This window comes from Pistacia vera, unplaced genomic scaffold, assembly GCF_008641045.1.
Source record: "Pistacia vera cultivar Batoury unplaced genomic scaffold, PisVer_v2 Contig88, whole genome shotgun sequence".
NCBI lineage: Eukaryota > Viridiplantae > Streptophyta > Magnoliopsida > Sapindales > Anacardiaceae > Pistacia > Pistacia vera.
Window position 1 is genome coordinate 283,555 of NW_022196756.1, and position 19,005 is coordinate 302,559.

The following is a 19,005-nucleotide window of genomic DNA, read 5'->3' on the forward strand; positions in this document are numbered from 1 at the left end:
TTCATTTATTCGTTCACAAGAAAGCTTTGCCTCACTGTCTGCATGCAGCTGAAGAATCTAAGTGGGTCCAGACACCATGTGATCACAATCACAATCACCTCAATTGAGATTTCGCTTTACTTTCATTTCATGTTGCAATATTTCTGTTGCTTTTTTAAGGCTGAAAAAGACATCTTCTCTCACCCAACTTAACCCTCAAGGAAAGCTTTGTATGAAGCGTAAAAGTAATTCATCTCCGGTCCCAGATTTTCAATTTTTACTCCTCTCAATTGTAACTTGATGGACCCCCAACAAAGCTGAGGGTTGCACCATTTTTAAGTGTGACCTTAATCATAATTTTTTTGGGAAGGTCCCAGGACCACATCCGTATTCACTACTACAGACACTAATTTTTTTTTTTTCCCGAGAAACAAGCTATAGTGTATATACGTGACTGAGAAAACAAGTGAAATATGATTCATGATTGTTGAAACTCATCACATTAAACCCGACCAGATGGAATCAAGCATCAACATTATAAATGTTTCTATTTCTAAAGCTGGACGTAAAGCTTTCTAAATCGTTACTGAGTGTCTGTTGGTGCAAAACAGATATTGGTGCATAACATCAAAATCCCAAATGCACAACTTGAGAACCAGTTAATTTTCTTTTAAATAAAACCAAGCTGATGCTGAGGCTAGGAGACTATAATTTAGTTAGTGCAGAAACACCACCTTTTCATTGCACTGGATGCAAAATATGATAGGGCACTTAGAGGCAATTTGAGCAGTGATGTGGATACCAGACAACCTCACAGCACTTGTTTATCTGAAAGCAGATCTCTTCCATCACAAGCATCATGGAGTACCCTCACCAATGAACACTGTAACAAATCCGCGTCAAATATGGGCTGAGTAGACGTTTTTAAGATTAAAGAAGTAAATAGTAGCTTACAGGGTAGGATACATCACCCGCCGATTAAGCACCGATTGTAATGATATGCTTCGTCACGACAAATCAGAACATTAGGCTGTCATTATGACTTCTGTTCATAACACATCATTGATTAGGATCAAATTCTTCAAACCGTTTCTTGAAATTTTCAGCCATCTTAACTTCCTCATCCTTGCCAGGTGTACAGTTCCTCCAATCAGCCTTCTCTGCAATGTTCAGCAAGCCTGCCAAAACCTGCAAATGCATTCCATTACATCCAGTTTTATTGTTACAATTTTCCATCTAATTGATTAGGTTCATTTCTTCAAAAATATATTTGTACATTTCTGATAATTAGCTTCATGTGATTTTAAAAAGATTTATCCATACACCAGAATATTAATAACAAACAGGCTGTAATTAGATAGAAAGCCAATGGTAAACATTCATCACCAGCCAATTAATTATTAACCAACATATTTGAGCATGCAAATCAACATACTTAAGTATATTACCTCACGTCCAAATTGGGCTGGGAATCTTTCATTCTCTTCAACTATATGCGACAGAATTGTACCACCAGGGAGTTCCACATAAAAGAAACTAGAGTTCCTATCAAACTGTGTCCTCAATGATTTTCTCCCATCAGAGCTATTATTGGCTGCAAGAGATAAATCAGAACAAAGATATGGTCAAAGTTAAGATATATCAAAGCCTGCTCAAATTAACATTCAAGCATGTCACTCCCACATTGGTTAAGTTGACATACATTTCCTATAACAGAAACATAATAGCTGAAGAACCTTGAATAATTAGTATCCACCACATACTATAAATAAACAGATAAACTTACATTTTATCGCCAATAATTTAAAACCCAACTTTTCAGCAGCCAAGTTAAATATCTCTTGAACAACAGCCGCTTTGGATGAGGGAATTGGAACAGCCTACCCAGGAAAAAAAAAACAAAGTAAAGACCAAATATAATTACTAAGATTGCATAAATATAATAACAATGTGGCAAGGATCTTCTCTGCAATTAAAAATAGAAAGTGCTAATCACAGTGGCCAGGATCAAATGCAGAATAGTGCAGTAAACCCATCAAGAAGCATACATTAACTTCTATTGAGTATTAATTATTACACAAGGAAGCAGCACTTTCCTTGAACTATTTGAAAAGGAAAAATATGGAATTACAGATATATCTAAGTTAACATAATACACAAAACTGTAGTCAAGAAAGCACGCCTTATAACCTCTTATACAACAAATCAAAAAGGAGAGAGTGAGAGAGAGAGAGATGCCCCACTGACAAAAAATATTTGCAGCGTCTTATACAAATAACAGTTGATATGTTAAAATAAGCAGTTACTTATAAGTAATACATCAATTCATATATATTATGCATCTGATAAGACAAATACAATTTAATACCTGAAGATTAGCATGAGTACCACGTTTGGAAACCCATTCGAAAAAAACAGTTTCCTTCTCCTGTTTTTTATAATACAGCTTGAGACTGCTTTGGAATTTGCCAAGCTCCATTTCGCTCTCCGGTGAAAGAGAAATGGTGTTAGGTGAGTGCTCAACAGGTACTATCAACGCATGATCTTGAACAAGTGGGCCTTTAGGCAGAGCACAATAGTAATGCTCTCCTATGCTAACAATCAGATGTGACTCCACGTTCGGGCTTGACAAACAAAACCAGCACTCCTTTGACCTGTAATTCAATTTCAAAATACATCACCATTCAGACGTTATATACACTTCATTCAGACAAAAAGGTACCAACAAAATAAGAAAGTAAATTTGAACAAGCTAAACAATATGTCAAGACTGAAAACAAATTGAAATAAATTAAACAAGAAACCATATTCACAATAACCTAACCATTCAATTAGAAAATTGTTACTTCAACAAGGCACCAACCTGTTAGCAGCAGCATTTTCAGAAGCAGATCTCCTGTGAGAATGGCTCTCACCTTCACTCTGTAGACTGTGCTTAAAGTTGCATTCTGGGCCCTTTTCACATTTTCCTTTGATAATAAAATCAAGACAAACGCCTCTTAAACATTGTTCTCTTGCATCAGTATCATGTCGAAAGTTGCATTTCTCCCCACGTGGACAAGTCCCAGAATATATAAATTTAAAACACAGCCTATCACCGTCACCTCCTCCATGTTTATGTCGTTTTTGAGGAACATCATATCTCCAATATTGAGAATCCAAAACACTATCGTTAGGCCTCTTTGTGGCTTCTTTAGAATTAGCAGCTTGATCTATGAGTGTGTATGGAGACAAGGTAGTGTTTCGAGACTTCATGCTTATCTCAGCAGCAGACATAGCAGATGCTGGAGTGGGAGAAATTGCATGAATAAATTTCTGAAAAGAATATATTGGAACTAAGTGTTAGAAGAAGCAGAAGAAGAAGAAGAGAAACTTCTCCAAAGGCAAAAGCTAGTACTGAATTGCCCATAAGCAGTATTCTGAGGCATATATCATGCTTTCATGCAGAAAGTGAAAAGGTCCAAACCAATAAGGAATTCAAAAATACAAAGTTCATCTGAAGTGTTGTCTCAATCACTAAGAATGCCAATTGGTACATGCCAGGCCTAGAGTAGTAGGGGATGCTATTTGCAAGCTTGATATTTTTTTTTACTTTCTACAAATCTTCTAGAAGCAAACAAAGACACACAACATGGTTTACAAAATAATGTTTAATATGCACATATACAATATACCATCAAGCAACAATTTCTACATTCATTAGTCAAACACCCAGTCATTGTGTACCAGCATGTTACAGATATTGATGTGGTAACATGATATATCATGAAAAGTTTCAACTCATCAAAATGATGAAAACAGAGTTTATAAATGTTCAAACTTGCAAGGAATACTAATCACACCTGTTTATCCTTGTTTCCAATAGGAGCAAGACCCAAAAAGCGAGTTACGTGAACAGCGTCAATATTAGAGTAAGGTTCACGAGCATAGAATACACCCTTAGAACCTGCAATGTGATAGCTTCACGAAGGATAACCATAATTTAGAAAAAAGGCCCATGATTCTACTTGATACAAACAGCAAAGATATGTTCAATCACAAAACACCAGACAGTAGTAAAAGAATGATGAAGCATTCAATAAAGACCTTATCACAACCTTTGACTCAAGGAGTCATCATGCTTTTATTTGATGCTTATAAACTATTATGTCCCTAAGCAGTGCTACTAATGACTCTTGCTTAAGTGTTAACTTAAATGGCAAGGAAATTCCTAATGCAATAAAGACCTTATCACAACCTGCTGACTCAATGAGTCATCATGCCCTCATTTTGATGATAACAAACTATTATGGCCCTAAGCATCGTTATTAATGACTCCTGTTTATGTGTTGACTTGGATTGCAAGAAAATTCTAAATGCATAAAAAGACAAAGTTTGGATGTAGAAATTTGAAAAACTCAAGAAAGCTTAAGTTTAGGTATATTTCTTTGTAATCTATTTTAATTGTAAAAGTATGAATCTTGGTTAAAAAAGCCATTTACTTGTGAAAGCTCTAAAAAACTTGTTTTTAGGTTTTTCGCATTTGACCAAAAATGTCGCTTTTCGAACACGGGGTTAAACTGATATTTGTCAAGTTTTACATCTTCACTTTTAATCCAATCTGGTCAACTGGATTGTGCATCCAGATTTGATTTTACTTTTGGAAGCTATTTGTAAACTGAAAAACAGCTTGGTTGGAGTTTGACAACCCCAGGATGGTGAAACACTCGAAGGGAAAGCTTGAAGGAGTGGGTGTAGGCTGATTTGGTCCGAACCACTATACATCGAGTGGTTGCTTTTCTTATCCCTTCACTCTTCACTTTTATGCAATATTTATATATTTTTATGCTTAATTGATTGCCACCGAATTTGTTAGAATCACTAAAGTGCATTAGAATAGCCTTAAGTCACAAAGCATTTTTGCTTTGAACATATTGATAAATTGACCTTAGGAGCTTTAAAAAGGTGAATTCGATCTTTCACAACCAACAGAAGCTCCATTTGACAGCAATACATATACAGCCTAGATCTTGATAACAATTAGATATAGCCACTAAAAAAGCATTACATTGTAAGATTATGGATTCTAAGGTGACAGTAAAACATCTTCATCCTTTACTCAACACTTCTATCTAATATACTGAATGTAGAACTTGTAAACTGCAAATAAATTTGACATGGATTTTTTATTTACATAACTCCTAGTATTTGGATGACATATCAAATACAAGTTTACATATAATGAAAAGTGAAAGTTGCATGCAAATGCAAATCCTATCTTAGATATCAACATCGTGACAAAAGATGCATCATCTACCATAAACATTTGTAACTTTAAAGCCTCTTTGATGATTTTGGAGAGCAGAATAATCAACAATTGGAATAGGAATAGTAAACCAAGAGGACCATTACTATTGTCAAGCACATTGATTGTAAGCAGTAATCTCCAAACATCACATACCGTGGTTTGATCTCTGCCACCAACTCTGCTACAGTAGCATCACTGCCAGATGAATCTGAGATTCCTGCAGGTATGTCAGATGTAGCAGCTCTGTTTGTGACCCCACTTGGCCATTCATTAGTGAGAACTGGTAAAGGAAATCAAACAAACAGACCTTGCAATTAAACGGCAGACACTTAAAAGAGAATTCATTCCCTTTATACAAAACAAGGATATGTTAGGAACAAGTCAACAATTCCAGGTTCCTCAGCTAATGCTCGCAATGCATCAACATCATCTTGATTATAAGTTCCGAACTGCTGGCCATTCGATGATTGCCTACCAGATAAATATACCACAGATAAACCTAAACAGGACCACAGTAGTTCAGCAATGGAGAAGAAAATACATAATCACCAAAACTTGTCTTACTACATCCAAATATGAATTAATATAGTCATTATGTATTGGAAGAAATGCTACAAGCTTCAACATATTTGTTTCAATGCAAAGGAGTAAACAGATATTTTTTTGTCACAAAAATAGTGCTATACTCTCATTATTCTGCAAACCAGACAAAATCATAAGCAAAAAATCCGCGTATTACCAAGCAATAATCACTTTATAACCATCATCTGTCACCAAAATTTCGTGAAAAAACTAATTGCTGCTTCTAAAAACTCCCAACCAAAGGTATCGTAAATCATACTTGAATGTGAAATTAAACAATTACAAAAACAAGAATAACTTGTAACATATAGTGTAAAGTGCTTACAAACTTAAAATTGTGAGACAGAAAGTAAAACTTGTAAAATGAGGGTTAAGACTAGTAAAACATTATATAAATATGACAATTGGTATTAATAGCTACATTCTTTGGTATAGAATAATCCTAAAAAGTAAGGAAGTGATCCTAAGGTTTAAAGTAAGTTCGTAATAAGCATACCGTAGAGAGTGAACTTGCCACTGCCTTTCAACCAGAATAAATTATTGGAAATTTTGAGGCCGTCCATCTTGAAACCCTGATTGAAGGAGTCCTTAGAAGCGGCTATCAGGACCTTGGCGGCGCCAACACCGTAATCGCCGATGAAGTAGGTCGGGAGAGGAATTTCAGAGCGGCCTTCGACATAGTCCATAAACTCCTCCTGACGGTCGGGTGAGTCCGAGAAAAACTGGCCGACACAGAGAAGTGCATCAAACGGACCAGCTGATTTGTTCACCTGGAATCAGTACAAGCAGGAGAAAAATGTAAGTACATAACCCTGTTTGTGTGTGTAATTTACAAAGAGTGGGGAGAGAGAGACCGATTGGACTCGCTTGAAGAGCTGGTTCATACGGCCTAAAACGTCGCCACATAGCAGAATTCTAGGAGGAGCCATGAGTGGGAGAGAAAAATGGAAAAGCGGGTTCTTGTATTTGGTTTTTAGGTATTGGGGTCGTAATGCGGGTAGGATGGTTGAATGAGTCAAAGAGGGAGAAGAATTTTGGAGATTTGGGCCAAGTAACATGGGCCGGCTCTAAGATAAAGAACAGACCCATAAGTTTATTTCCTTAGAGCATTTTTTTTTTTTTACATCCTTAACGTAAAATAACAATCTATTTTATTATTTCAACGATGCAATTTAAAATGTAATATTATACTTACAACCTAATCTCATAAATTTTCTCTCAGAACTCTAATATGGCAGCTCACAATTTGTCAGCTTGTAAACTGGTATCGTTTGCTCGCTATGGATCATGTCTACCCATTTGTGAGCTGACCAATTGCAAGTTATCACATCGAGATTGTGAGAGAAAGTTTATAAAATTCAGTTGTGAATAAATCTTTATCAAATTTAGAATTACAAAGTTTGGAATAGATACTTCGTTTCGGTTAAAGCATTTAGACTGTTGTTTGGTTTATGGAATATTATATTAATGAAAAAATAGATTACCTTGAAAATTATTAGGTATGTTTAGGAAAATGTGTTTTGGTTAATTGGAATAAATTGGTGGATATGTTATATTGATATGTTTGGTTTGAAGGATAAATTGATGGGTATGTTATATAGATTACTAAACTGCCCTCTTTTTTAAATATTAATATAATATTGTTTTTGAATTATTTTGTTTAACCCCCAACATATGAAATTTTGCTAAAACACCCTAGCCATTTAAAACTTTAATTTGCAACAAAATCACTCCCACTCACCTCAAGCCACTACCGACAACCAGCCACCATTGTCGACAGTCACCGTAATGGCACACGATCGACCGAATATGGTCGGTCGTGCGTCGAAAACGACCAAATCTATAGTCATTTCATGGCTAAAGATGTGGTCGTGAAACAACCATATCTGGTATGATCCATGGCCAAAAAATGACCTTATTAGCGCTCGACCGGTCATGAGCCATTCCAATGACTATCGGCAGCCGACGACAGTCTTGGGTGGCTAGGGTGCTGGTTGGGGGTGGCTAGGGTCTTGGGTAAGGTTGAAGTGCAAAGGTAGTTCTGTCTTAAAAATCCTGAATATGAGGTTAAAATTGTCCATAAATTTATTGTAAATTGTTTAGATAATAAAGGTATTATTGTCCAAAAAATTTATTGATAAGAGGTAAAATTTTAACAAAATTAAGATTATCAAGTAATCTTAAAAAACTTAAGAAAATAGAGGTAATCAGATTACCTCCTACATTACCAACAGTAATTACTATTGATTTTGGAAGATTATTGGAATCTTATATTATTTTACAACTAAACATTATACTCAAGTAATATAAGATGACATTACCTTAGTAATGGAGGACCACTCCCAACCAAACACACCTTTAATAAGCTTCAAACAATTGCAAGCATAAGTTCTCTTTCACTTTATCCGTTTATCAATTTTAGTTTGTTTTTGCCCCTTCATTACTTGAACAGTTAAACATCAAAATCCAAGAAAACCCAAAGGGGGCATTTGGTTGGGGGTTATATGAGATTACTAGGGTTATGTCATTTTATATTACTTGATTATCACGTTTGGTTGTCAAGTAATATAAGATTCTGGTAATCTTTCAGTATCAATAGTAGTNTTCGTTTAACCCCCAACATATGAAATTTTGCTAAAACACCCCAGCCATATAAAACTTTAATTTATAACAAAATCACCCCCACTCACCTTAAGCCACTACCGACAACCAGCCACCATTGTCGACAGTCACCGTAATGGCACACGATCGGCCAAATATGGTTGGTCGTGCGTCGAAAACGACCAAATCTATGGTCATTTCATGGCTAAAGATGTGGTCGTGAAACAACCATATCTGGTATGATCCATGGCCGAAAAACAGCCTTACTAGCGCTCGATCGGTCATGAGCCATTCCAATGACTATCGGCAGTCGACGACAATCTTGGGTGGCTAGGGTGGTGGTTGGGGGTGGTTGGGGTCTTGGGTAATTTGGTTGAAGTGCAAGGGTAGTTCTGTCTTAAAAATCCTGAATATGAGGTTAAAATTGTTCATAAATTTATTGTAAATTGTTTAGACAATAAAGGTATTATTGTCCAAAAAATTTATTAATAAGAGCTAAAATTTTAATAAAATTAAGATTATCAAGTAATCTTAAAAAACCTAAGAAAATAGAAGTAATCGGAATATCCCTTACATTACTAATAGTAATTATTATTGATTTTGGAAGATTATCGGAATCTTATATTATTTTACAACTAAACATTATACTCAAATAATATAAGATGACATTACCTTAGTAATGGAGGACCACTCCTAACCATACACACCTTTAATAAGCTTCAAACAATTGCAAGCATAAGTTCTCTTTCACTTTATCCGTTTATCAATTTTAGTTTGTTTTTGCCCCTTCATTACTTGAACAGTTAAACGTCAAAATCTAAGAAAACCCAAAGGGGGCGTTTGGTTGGGGGTTATATGAGATTACTGGGGTTATATGAGATTACTAGGGTTATGTCATCTTATATTACTTAATTATCACGTTTAGTTGTCAAGTAATATAAGATTCTGGTAATATTTCAATATCAATAGTAGTTATTGTTGGTAATATTTGAGGTAACCTGATAACCTCCATTTTCTTAAGTATTGTAAGATTACCAAGGTAATCTTATTTTTGTTACAATTTATCTCTTATTAATAAAATTTAAGGATAATAATACCCTTATTTTTAAATTAATCTACATGAATATAGTATTTACTATTTCACTCCAATTGATTAACTTTTTTGACAAAATTACTCTTAAATTCAAAACAAATTGCAGCTCATCCAAGCAACCACCTCCACCCCCACCCACCTGCCGCTGCCAAACGCCAGCTAAACCACCGTCGACCTTCACCAGAAGTCGTTGGAATACGCCATGAGTAGCCCACCGTCATCGAGAGGCTCTGATATGGTAGTTTCTGGCCATATTGATGGCCGAAAACACCCTTATTGGAGTAAATCTGGCCAGATTTTATCAGCCATATATACTCTGATAGGGGTGTTTTCGGCCTTCAATATGGCCAGAAAACGGCCATATCAGAGCCTCTTGGTGAAGGTGGGCTACTCATGGCGACTCTAAGTGACTTATGGAGACTTTCGACAGCAGATGGCGGTAGTGAGCAGGGGTGTTCAAAAGAACTGATTGGAACTGGAACCGATGGGTATCCGGGGTTTGGTTCCGGTTCCTACCCAGAACCGGCCGTCAATGGGTAGGTTCCAGTTCCAAATTTTTGGAACCGTTACTATGCGGTTCCGTTCCGGTTCTTTTAGTTAGAAACCGAAACCGGAACAGAGAACCGAGACTAATATAAAATAAAATTAAAGAGTAAAGGGTTAATAAAAACTTTTGTAGGAAAAGTAATGTGAATACATTTACATTTATATTTCATAACATTTGATGTAAGTTGGTTTGACTTTTGAGAATCTATCTTTACAAAGTAATGGAGTTTGTAATTTTGAATTTTGAATTTTGAATTTATAATTTGTAATTTTATTTTTGTTAACAAGTTCCAGGTAAGGGGGTATTTGTAAGTTTTTAAGGGTTTTTTTGCCATTTTAAAAACTTTGGGGGGGTCATGAATTTTACAGGGTACCCAGAACCAGAACCGGAATCGTTTTACAGGTTCCGGTTCTAGGTACCTAGGAACTGAAACTGTTGGTTCCGGTTTTGGTTCCAAATTTCAAGGAACCATCGATTCCGGTTTCTTCAAAAAATGCAGGGTACCTAAAACCAAACACCCCTAGTGGCGGGTAGTGGCTTGGGGTAATGAGGGTGATTTTGTTATAAATTAAAATATATATAAGCGCGAGTGTTTTAGCTATATCTAAAATGTTGAGGGTTAAAAAAAAATTCAAAAATTCAAAAATTAATAATAAAAATAATATTATATTAATATTAAAAAAAAGAGCAATTTAGTTATTTAAATAACATATCTACCAATTTATTTCTCCTAACCGAACATATTAATATAATATACCAACCAATTTATTCAAACTAACAAAATATATTTTCCTAAATATTCCTAATAATCTTCAAGGTAATTTAATTTTCCAGTAATCTAATATTCTTTCAACCAAATACACTTTAAATAATATACTGCTCTGGGTGACACTGACACATCAACCCCAAGTGTCTGACCTCAAGGCCATGTCCTTCATTACAGCATGGCAGCTAGTTTTGTTTTTCATTACTAGTGATGGTTGGTGGGTGGTGGTGACGGGGTGGGCGTCGGACTTGTTAAATGTTTTGTATTTTTAGATGTTAATCAAAACTTAAGGTCTTATGTGTGACATAATGGTTAAAAAATAATAAATTAATTACATTGACCTCAATTTTCATTGTAACTCTTTTATAGTGGGAAATTTTATAAGAAACAATATAAAATAGAGTTATCATCTTTGAACACTAAAACATCACCAAAATACCTTAATTAAGTATTATAAAGCTCTTTCTATCTCCGTTCATATTTTTTTGAACGTCAATAAGCCTACAAAAAAATTTTATTAATTAGGAAATGAAAGTCTAGTTCACATGGGAGAATTAATGGAAGCCCAAACCAATCCCATCTGCCACATCCCACATATGTACCAATATTAATGGTGACTTGGACACTAAATTAATGAATAATTTAATGTGAATTGATTACGTTCACATTATCACATATTCACTAAATATTAGGCCATACCTAGGCCTATCCAAGTCTATGGACAGTGTGTCAATATAAAGATGTGTTCATTGATAAGTCCCTATTTTGCCCATCCTTCCTCCCCTGGTCCTCATTCTCATTCAATATTAATAGTGACTGAAAGGCAAAACTAATGAACACGTGAGAAACGATTGTGAGTGTCCGAGATCCTGTCGACCACCTGTTGCTTGTCATATTTTTTTCTTGTTTTCACCAACTTTATTTCATTAATCCATTGAAAAGGGTGTTCATCAGGATATTTTAATTTGAAAAAGTATATAATTTATTTACATAATTATTTTCAATCTTTTAAACTTGGGTTGGTAACTTCTGACCAATTTCCAATTAGAGATCTTAGACCCATCATTTTACATCCATTTTGATTAGTCCATCTTGGGTTTACATTTAAATCAACTTTAATTTATTTCTTAGGATGTAATCATCTCTTGCTTGACTCCATGCTTACTTTCTTTTTTCTTACCACCTATTTAATATTGACCCGTAATTGAAGGTATTCAAAGCTCTCATATATTTATATACTGTGTTGATATTTCATTAAAAAAAATAAAAAAAAATTTGTAATATCTAAATCTTATTGATATAATGTTTTAAGTAAAAATAATTTATTGATTTTATTTAAATATTTCATATGAAAATATTTAGTTCATTGAATGCAATAATACACTCTTCCTCATTCAAATAATTATACAGTTAATTTTTTCAACCCACTCACATGGGATTAGTCTAATGTTGACTCAAATTCAAATTACCTTTGAATTGCTTAATCATCTTCCCTGTGTTATTCTTCTTAATTGAATCCTCTAATGTAATAATGGTAATGGTAGTTGAGTTGAACCGTCTACCTAATAATATTTTATAAAACATAATAAAAATTAAATATAAGTATTGTTTCATCTTTATCCACTCATCTCATTCTTGTTTAAAAAATTAATTAATCAATAGTTCAGTACAATTATCGTCTCCATGTAAGTTAAGTTGGTGATAATTCAACTAGGTGACGCAATCTAGGTGACGTAAGAAATAAAAGCCCACCGTTCAAATACAATTTAAGTGATTTAAATGGACGATTCATATTAGTCAATTACAAAGTTGGGACCATTTATATAGTCGTTGGATTATTTTGGGATAATTATAAGTTAGAGGTGTGTCATCAGAGACGAGGACGGACTGGGACCATGATCATTTAATACCCTTTCAATGTTCCATAAATCCACAAACCATAATACACGTAGCTTTTTTTTTTTTTTCAAATATTATTACTATTATTAAAAATTATAATAAACAAATACTAATCAATAGAAATCTTATGAGTCGGGTGAACTTTATTATTGCATAAAGTGATTGAAGGTGAATCATTTGAGAAGTTTTTTAATGAAAACAATTCATGTATAGCATGCGGAATTCCATAAAAAGCTAAAAAGTTTGTTTCTTTCGAACAATAATGCCATGTTGAGGTGGAAGATAGTCCTCTCCTATAATTTATTATCGGCCACATTTTTTTTTTTTTTCTATGGATGGAGGTGTTTTAACTGTTTGGAACAATTTTATACATCTTAGTTGATTTCTCGAGACCTTAAAACTATTAATTAGATAAAAGTTTCAGTGATTATTTCTGTTAGAGGTCATGGAGACTCGAATTTAAAAAATTATGTTAGATCTTCCTTTACTCTTTTGTCTCAGATCATCTTGTTAATCTTCTTTTATCCTATACTCAACAGTACCAATGACTGATTATTTGAGAAAAAAAAAAAAATTTGTGCTTTTCCAATGCTATTGATATGTCAAAAATATTATCTCTTCATCTTTTATATGAATCTATTCCATGTTGTTTTCTAAAATTTAAAACAACTGTTAAACAAATAAGAAATTTATTTTTCTTTTAAGATATGAATATATGCACAGTAAAAGATAGTGACTAATGAAAAGGTGGCAAATACGATTTGATGGCTTTTTAATCTAAAAGAAAGACACAACATATATTCAATTTATTTTGAAATTTTTATTAGGGCTGTGCAAAAAAAACCGATAACCGAACCCGAACATGGTAACCGAACCGAACCGAACCCGAATTTTCGGTACCCGAAAATTCGGGTTCGGTTCGGTTAGTACCCGAAATTCGGGTCGGTTTTGGGTAGTTTTTAGAAGATACCCAATTTTCGGTTCGGGTATCGGTTTTTAGTTTTTAAAAACCGGGTACCCGGTAACCGTTTTTTTATTTAAAAAAAAAAAAAAAAACAGATTAACAAAACTCGTGACTCGTCTGTGCAAAAAAAATCCCCAAATGCCAAATCTAAAATTTCAAATGCCCTAAACTAAAACTAAAACCCAAGCTGAAGCCGTCACTCTCCAGTCTCCAATCCCCCTCTTTACTGTGTAAACTTTCAGAGTTCCAGTCTCACACTCTCACTGTCTCAATCTTCCACTCTTCGTCAATCATCACTCGTCAGTTGACTCAATTCGTCTCTTCACTCTCTTCCATTCCAGCACTCATCGTCAATCGTCCTGCAGCTTTGCTTCCCACCAGACTACCATATGCCGTTTCTTTCACTAATCCGGTCACCGACTGTCGCTGCCAAGTGCCACCAGCAGAGTCTCCTACTTGAAGCTGCCGTCGACCTACAAGTTTCTATTTTCTAACCAGGTAAAATTCTGCATTTTTTCTCTTTATAATTCTACAAGTTTCTAACCAGTTTCTAACCAAGTTTGTAGCTACATTTCTTGTCAGGATCTATCACCGAGACACCGACTACCACCAGTAGCCACCACCAAGCCGACCTGCAACTAATAAGTTCTGCAACTATTTAGAACTTAAAGTTAGAGAGAGAGTAAATTATGTTTGTTATTGTTATCTGTGTTATTTATATTTACAGTAGTTTGTTTTTTTAACTTAATGTAATTTCTTTTAACTTGTGTTATGTTATTAACTTGGAAGTATCTGAAGTTATCCTGAAAACTTAGAAACAAATTGGATGGAAAGATTTCAGCATACAAAGCTGAACAAAATATCTATACTGTAGTGTTTTCTTTTCTTTTTCTCCTTTGTTCATACACAAAAGTGTCCAGAAATTTTAGCTTTAAATTAAAATTAAAATTTAATTTGATGTTCTGGCAACTATGATACTACATGAATAGATTTAAGTTTTACATTTCTATATCCTTTGAATTATATGATTAGATGTGGTATTTTCTCATAAATTAATTACATATTTGATACTAAGTTGTACATTTCTATATCCTTTGGAATATATTTAACTAATGATACAGTTGTGGGGCAAGTCACAGATTTTGACATCAATCATAATTCATAAACCCCATGTAAATATGTATTTTCTCATAAATTAATTATATATTGAAGCCGAAATTATCAAGTTGAGTTGTTGACAATGAGACAACTTATCTAAGAGTTTATTTATTAGTAAGAAAAGCTTATTAAAGTCATAAATAAAAAAACTTATCTAAGCTAATTTACGGCTTTTTGAGATTCTCTCATTCTCTCTTTGAGACTAATTAAATTGTTAAAATTCAATCATTTTTGTACATGTTAAAACCTTTTTCTTTTTGGTTAATTAATATTTGAAATCTTTTTAAAAATTTTGTAACCAAGCAATATAAAAAATTTGGGTACCAAAATCGGTTACCCGGTTTTTTACCCGAATTTTCGGGTACCCGCAAAACCGGATAGTTTAAAACCGGTTCGGTTAGCGGGTATATTTTTGGAGGTACCCGAATTTTCGGGTACCCGGTTTTTGGCCAAATTCGGAGCGGGTACCCGGTTTTGCACAGCCCTAATTTTTATGGCTTAATATTTCATATACGTCGTGACATAAATTTAATTTAACATGTATCCAAGCTTTTCGAAAATCATAAATGATATTTATAAATAATTAAAATAAATAGTTTTCATCAAACAGTGAATAAATATACTACAGATAAAATTTTACCGCTCCAACGGACTGCATTTTTGTGCGTCTGTATCGTCTCTATCAAAGTTTAACGGCCAAACACAAAGAAAGTTTTGACTTGTCTGCAAGTAGTATAAATATAATTTCTTCTTGGCCGAATGACTTATGCATACCTAAGGTTTGTCGAAACGATAGTTGGTACCTAAAAAGTTTTGAAACGATAAATAGGTACCTTCCGTCATGTTCTGTTAGTGATTTTCATTTGATAATAGTGAAAAGACTAAAAGGTTATGAAACGACACGTCGATCTGGAATTTTCCAACCAGATCCGTGGAGGATCTGGCCGTCGAGGCCGGAAAAGGCCAGACGTAGATCTGGCATTTTCCAGCCAGATCGGTGTGTTACGACACAGATCCGATGGGTCTGTGTTGTAACACAATTTTTCGGCCAGATTCCGGCGGTGGTGGCCGGAATCTGGTACTGTGGGTGGCGGGGGTGTATTTGTTATTTTATAAAATTTTTATATATTGGGGTATTTAGTCAAATTAGCAAACCTAGGGGGTTTTTTAAAAATTTTTAAATTTATAAAAAACTAAAAATTAAACTTTCAAGGGCATTTGAGTCTTTTCACTATTATCTAATGAAAATCACTAACAGAACATGACGGAAGGTACCTATTTGTCGTTTTAAAACTTTTTAGGTACCAACTATCGTTTCGACAAACGTTGGGTATGTATAAGTCGTTCTCCCTTTCTTCTTCAAACAAAAGAGCACGTGTGCGATTACTATACGCTAATCTATATATTAATTTTTATTCTTTGTTGAAACGACAAAAGTTGAAAATTGGTATTATTTTGACGGATGTAAACGATTTGTTCACACATACTATAAAATAAAATAAGATAAGACAGGTTATATCTCAAAACATTTATAAACAATTAAACGTAACATTGACCGATACATGTGAACCAGAATATTTATAATACTGTCAACTAAGTTATCTATCCATACGGCTGAACGTCAAGTGTCAAACTTCTTTCAAGTTTATCATCCAAATCAGAAGAAATCTTAACGTCAATTTACAACACATCTGTCACTTTTTATTTCCTATCTCTTCTCATAGCATCAACATCAATAATATATATTTTTAATGCATATTTAATAATTTAAACTTCCAAACCCTAATCTCCATGTGGTCTTCCATGTGAAAAATAAGTCTCCTTTCTATATGTTTCTTTAAAATGTACTCTACATTTGATTTGAAAATCTTTTTGAAGGTCTTTTACTTATTATTTAATCATTACTCGATTGCTAGGACAAGCGCATGAATCTTCCAGTTATTAATAACATAATAGAGAATAAATTTTAATAATATGGGCTGTTCGGATAGGATTAATATTAGATAACTAGGATAATACTTTTCAAAATCGAGCAAATAATGATATTTGATTGGTTTGTAAAAAATTATTTTCGTAATATTTTATGACAAACAGTGACATTTGGGGGTAAATAGTTAGGAATCTTCGTACTTCTTTTTTTTTTTTTTTTCCGGTGGGGGGGATAGTTGAAAATTTAGTCCAAATTAACTTTATATTTGTTAAGATTTACAAAACATCCAATTCACTCGGGTAGACTCTTTTGTACTCACTTTTTAATTTTTTCAAACAACATTGCCCTTGTTATTGTCATTATTTACAAAAATGTCATTGTACACAGAACTAGTCACCATATCCAGCAATCGTGGACCGCCATTGAAGGTTGCCAAAAGTCGCCATAATGGCGTACGACCGACCGTATATGGCCGGTGAAGCCTTTTTTGACCATAGATCATAAGATCTAGCTGTTTCACGACTAGATTTATGGTCGTTTCATAGTTTAAGACCTAACCATTTCATGACCAAATTTGTGGCCATGAAATGGCCATAGCCAGATCTATGGCATTGTTGGCGTCACGGCCAGATCTGTGGCACTGTTGGCGGCCGCCGACCATGGTGGCTGGCTGCCGGCAATGGCTTGGGGTGGATAGAAGTGTTTTTGTTAAGTTTAAAATGTTTTTCGTTTCTATAGTGTTTTTGCTAAATCTGAAAAGTAGAGGATTAAAAAAATTATTAAAAAATAATAATAAAAAATACTATTATATTAATATTTAAAATGGAAAACAATTTAGTAATATATATAACATACCTACCAATTTATCCCCTTAACTAAACATATTATTCATTAATTTATTCGAACCAATCAAACACATTTTCTAAACATTCCCAATAATCTTCCAAACCATTTTTTATTCTGTTAATATAATATCTCTGATAACAAAACATTATATGATCCAAACGTTCTTTTGACTTATAAACTTTACCTTCAATACAGTACAAAATATTACAGGGTGCGTTTGGTTTAGTATTTTGAATAGGATTTTGGGGATAGTATTGGGTTATTGGATAGGGGAGTATTACGAGGTAAATTTTAAAAATTTATAAAAAAGCCCTTAGGTTTACTAATTTAATTAAAGACCCTAACATATAAAATGACAAAAACACCCCCCACCTGCAGTGCCAGATTCCGGCCACCACCGTCGAATCTGGCCGGAAATTTCGTTTCGGCACAGACCGGTCGGATCTGTGCCGTAACACGTCGTTATGGCCTTTTCCGACCAGATCTACGGTATGTTATGGCCGTCGATGGCCGAAAAAGGCCAAACGACGGCCATCTTGGCCGTCAACGATGGCCAGATGTGGCCGTCTTTTTCGGTCAACGGCGGCCAAGATTTGGCCGTCGTTGACCGTCAACGACGGCCAGATCCGTGGTGGATCTGGTCGGAAAATGCCACATCGGTGAACTTCCGACCATTTCGGTCGAAGTTAGGCCGTTGTACAGATTCCGGCTATCACCGACGGTGGTTGAGGGAATCTGACAAGTTGGTTGATGGGGTGTTTTTGTTAATTTTTAAACATTTTTAAGGGGTATTTAGTGAAATTAATACCTTATGGGTTCTAAAAGTAATTAAAAAAATAGGGTAATATTTCTGGAATAATGTGCCAAACATTATTAGAGAATAGGATCCAGAATATGGATAAAAATACTAAGCCAAACATGCAGACATATATTTGTCACTGAAATTTATATTTATTTGCATGTCAAGGGAGGGTTAAAAAAAGAGATGAAATCTGGAAACAGATCCAGTCCAAACAAAATATCAAAGCAACAAAAACCAAAAAAAAACTTATTTATAAATATTATTTATTTGTATAACTATAGGTATAGCCTACTTGACTGTGACCCAAAACGAAAAAGTCGTTTTCTTAAATTAGGGAAAAAAAATTCAAAATTAATAATGATATACTACCACGCAAGAGGCAAATCACCATAAGCAGTGTATATATATATATATATATATATAGCTATATCTGCATCTCCCTCCACGCTCTACCATTCAACGCACTCTTCTCCTTCTTCTTCTTCAAAAAGCTACACATTCACTTACTCAAATTAGCTCTCTGCCTTTGTCTGCAACTCACAAACCAAACC

General features: G+C 34.3%; 1 protein-coding gene across 2 annotated transcripts; it reads right to left on the reverse strand.

Annotated features, from left to right (window-relative positions):
• Positions 1 to 461: 461 nt before the first annotated feature.
• LOC116119284 (zinc finger CCCH domain-containing protein 64) lies at positions 462 to 6,824 on the reverse strand. Of its 2 annotated transcripts, none has more exons than XM_031405214.1 (11): positions 6,703 to 6,824; positions 6,345 to 6,618; positions 5,636 to 5,765; positions 5,420 to 5,539; positions 3,822 to 3,939; positions 2,843 to 3,294; positions 2,348 to 2,633; positions 1,766 to 1,859; positions 1,428 to 1,573; positions 951 to 1,167; positions 462 to 862 (listed from the first exon to the last, which is right to left on the reverse strand). In XM_031405214.1, exons 1-10 carry the CDS (start codon positions 6,775 to 6,777, stop codon positions 1,039 to 1,041), a joined length of 1,824 nt encoding a protein of 607 aa, XP_031261074.1. In that variant the 5' UTR covers positions 6,778 to 6,824; the 3' UTR covers positions 462 to 862; positions 951 to 1,038. The 2 variants fall into 2 exon arrangements, with proteins under 2 accessions (XP_031261074.1, XP_031261073.1); XM_031405213.1 differs by having other exon boundaries at positions 934 to 1,167.
• Between the last annotated feature and the right edge of the window lie 12,181 nt (positions 6,825 to 19,005).

What these genes read in the sequence shown, in the direction of transcription:
- LOC116119284 (XM_031405214.1), bottom strand. Translation starts at nt 6,777, where the DNA reads ATGGCTCCTCCTAGAATTCTGCTATGTGGCGACGTTTTAGGCCGTATG. An exon ending in TAAATTATTGGCGATAAAAT is followed by an intron (nt 1,574 to 1,765) that starts GTAAGTTTATCT and finishes TATCTCTTGCAG; the next exon opens with CCAATAATAGCTCTGATGGG. An exon ending in CAGCCCAATTTGGACGTGAG is followed by an intron (nt 1,168 to 1,427) that starts GTAATATACTTA and finishes ATGCATTTGCAG; the next exon opens with GTTTTGGCAGGCTTGCTGAA.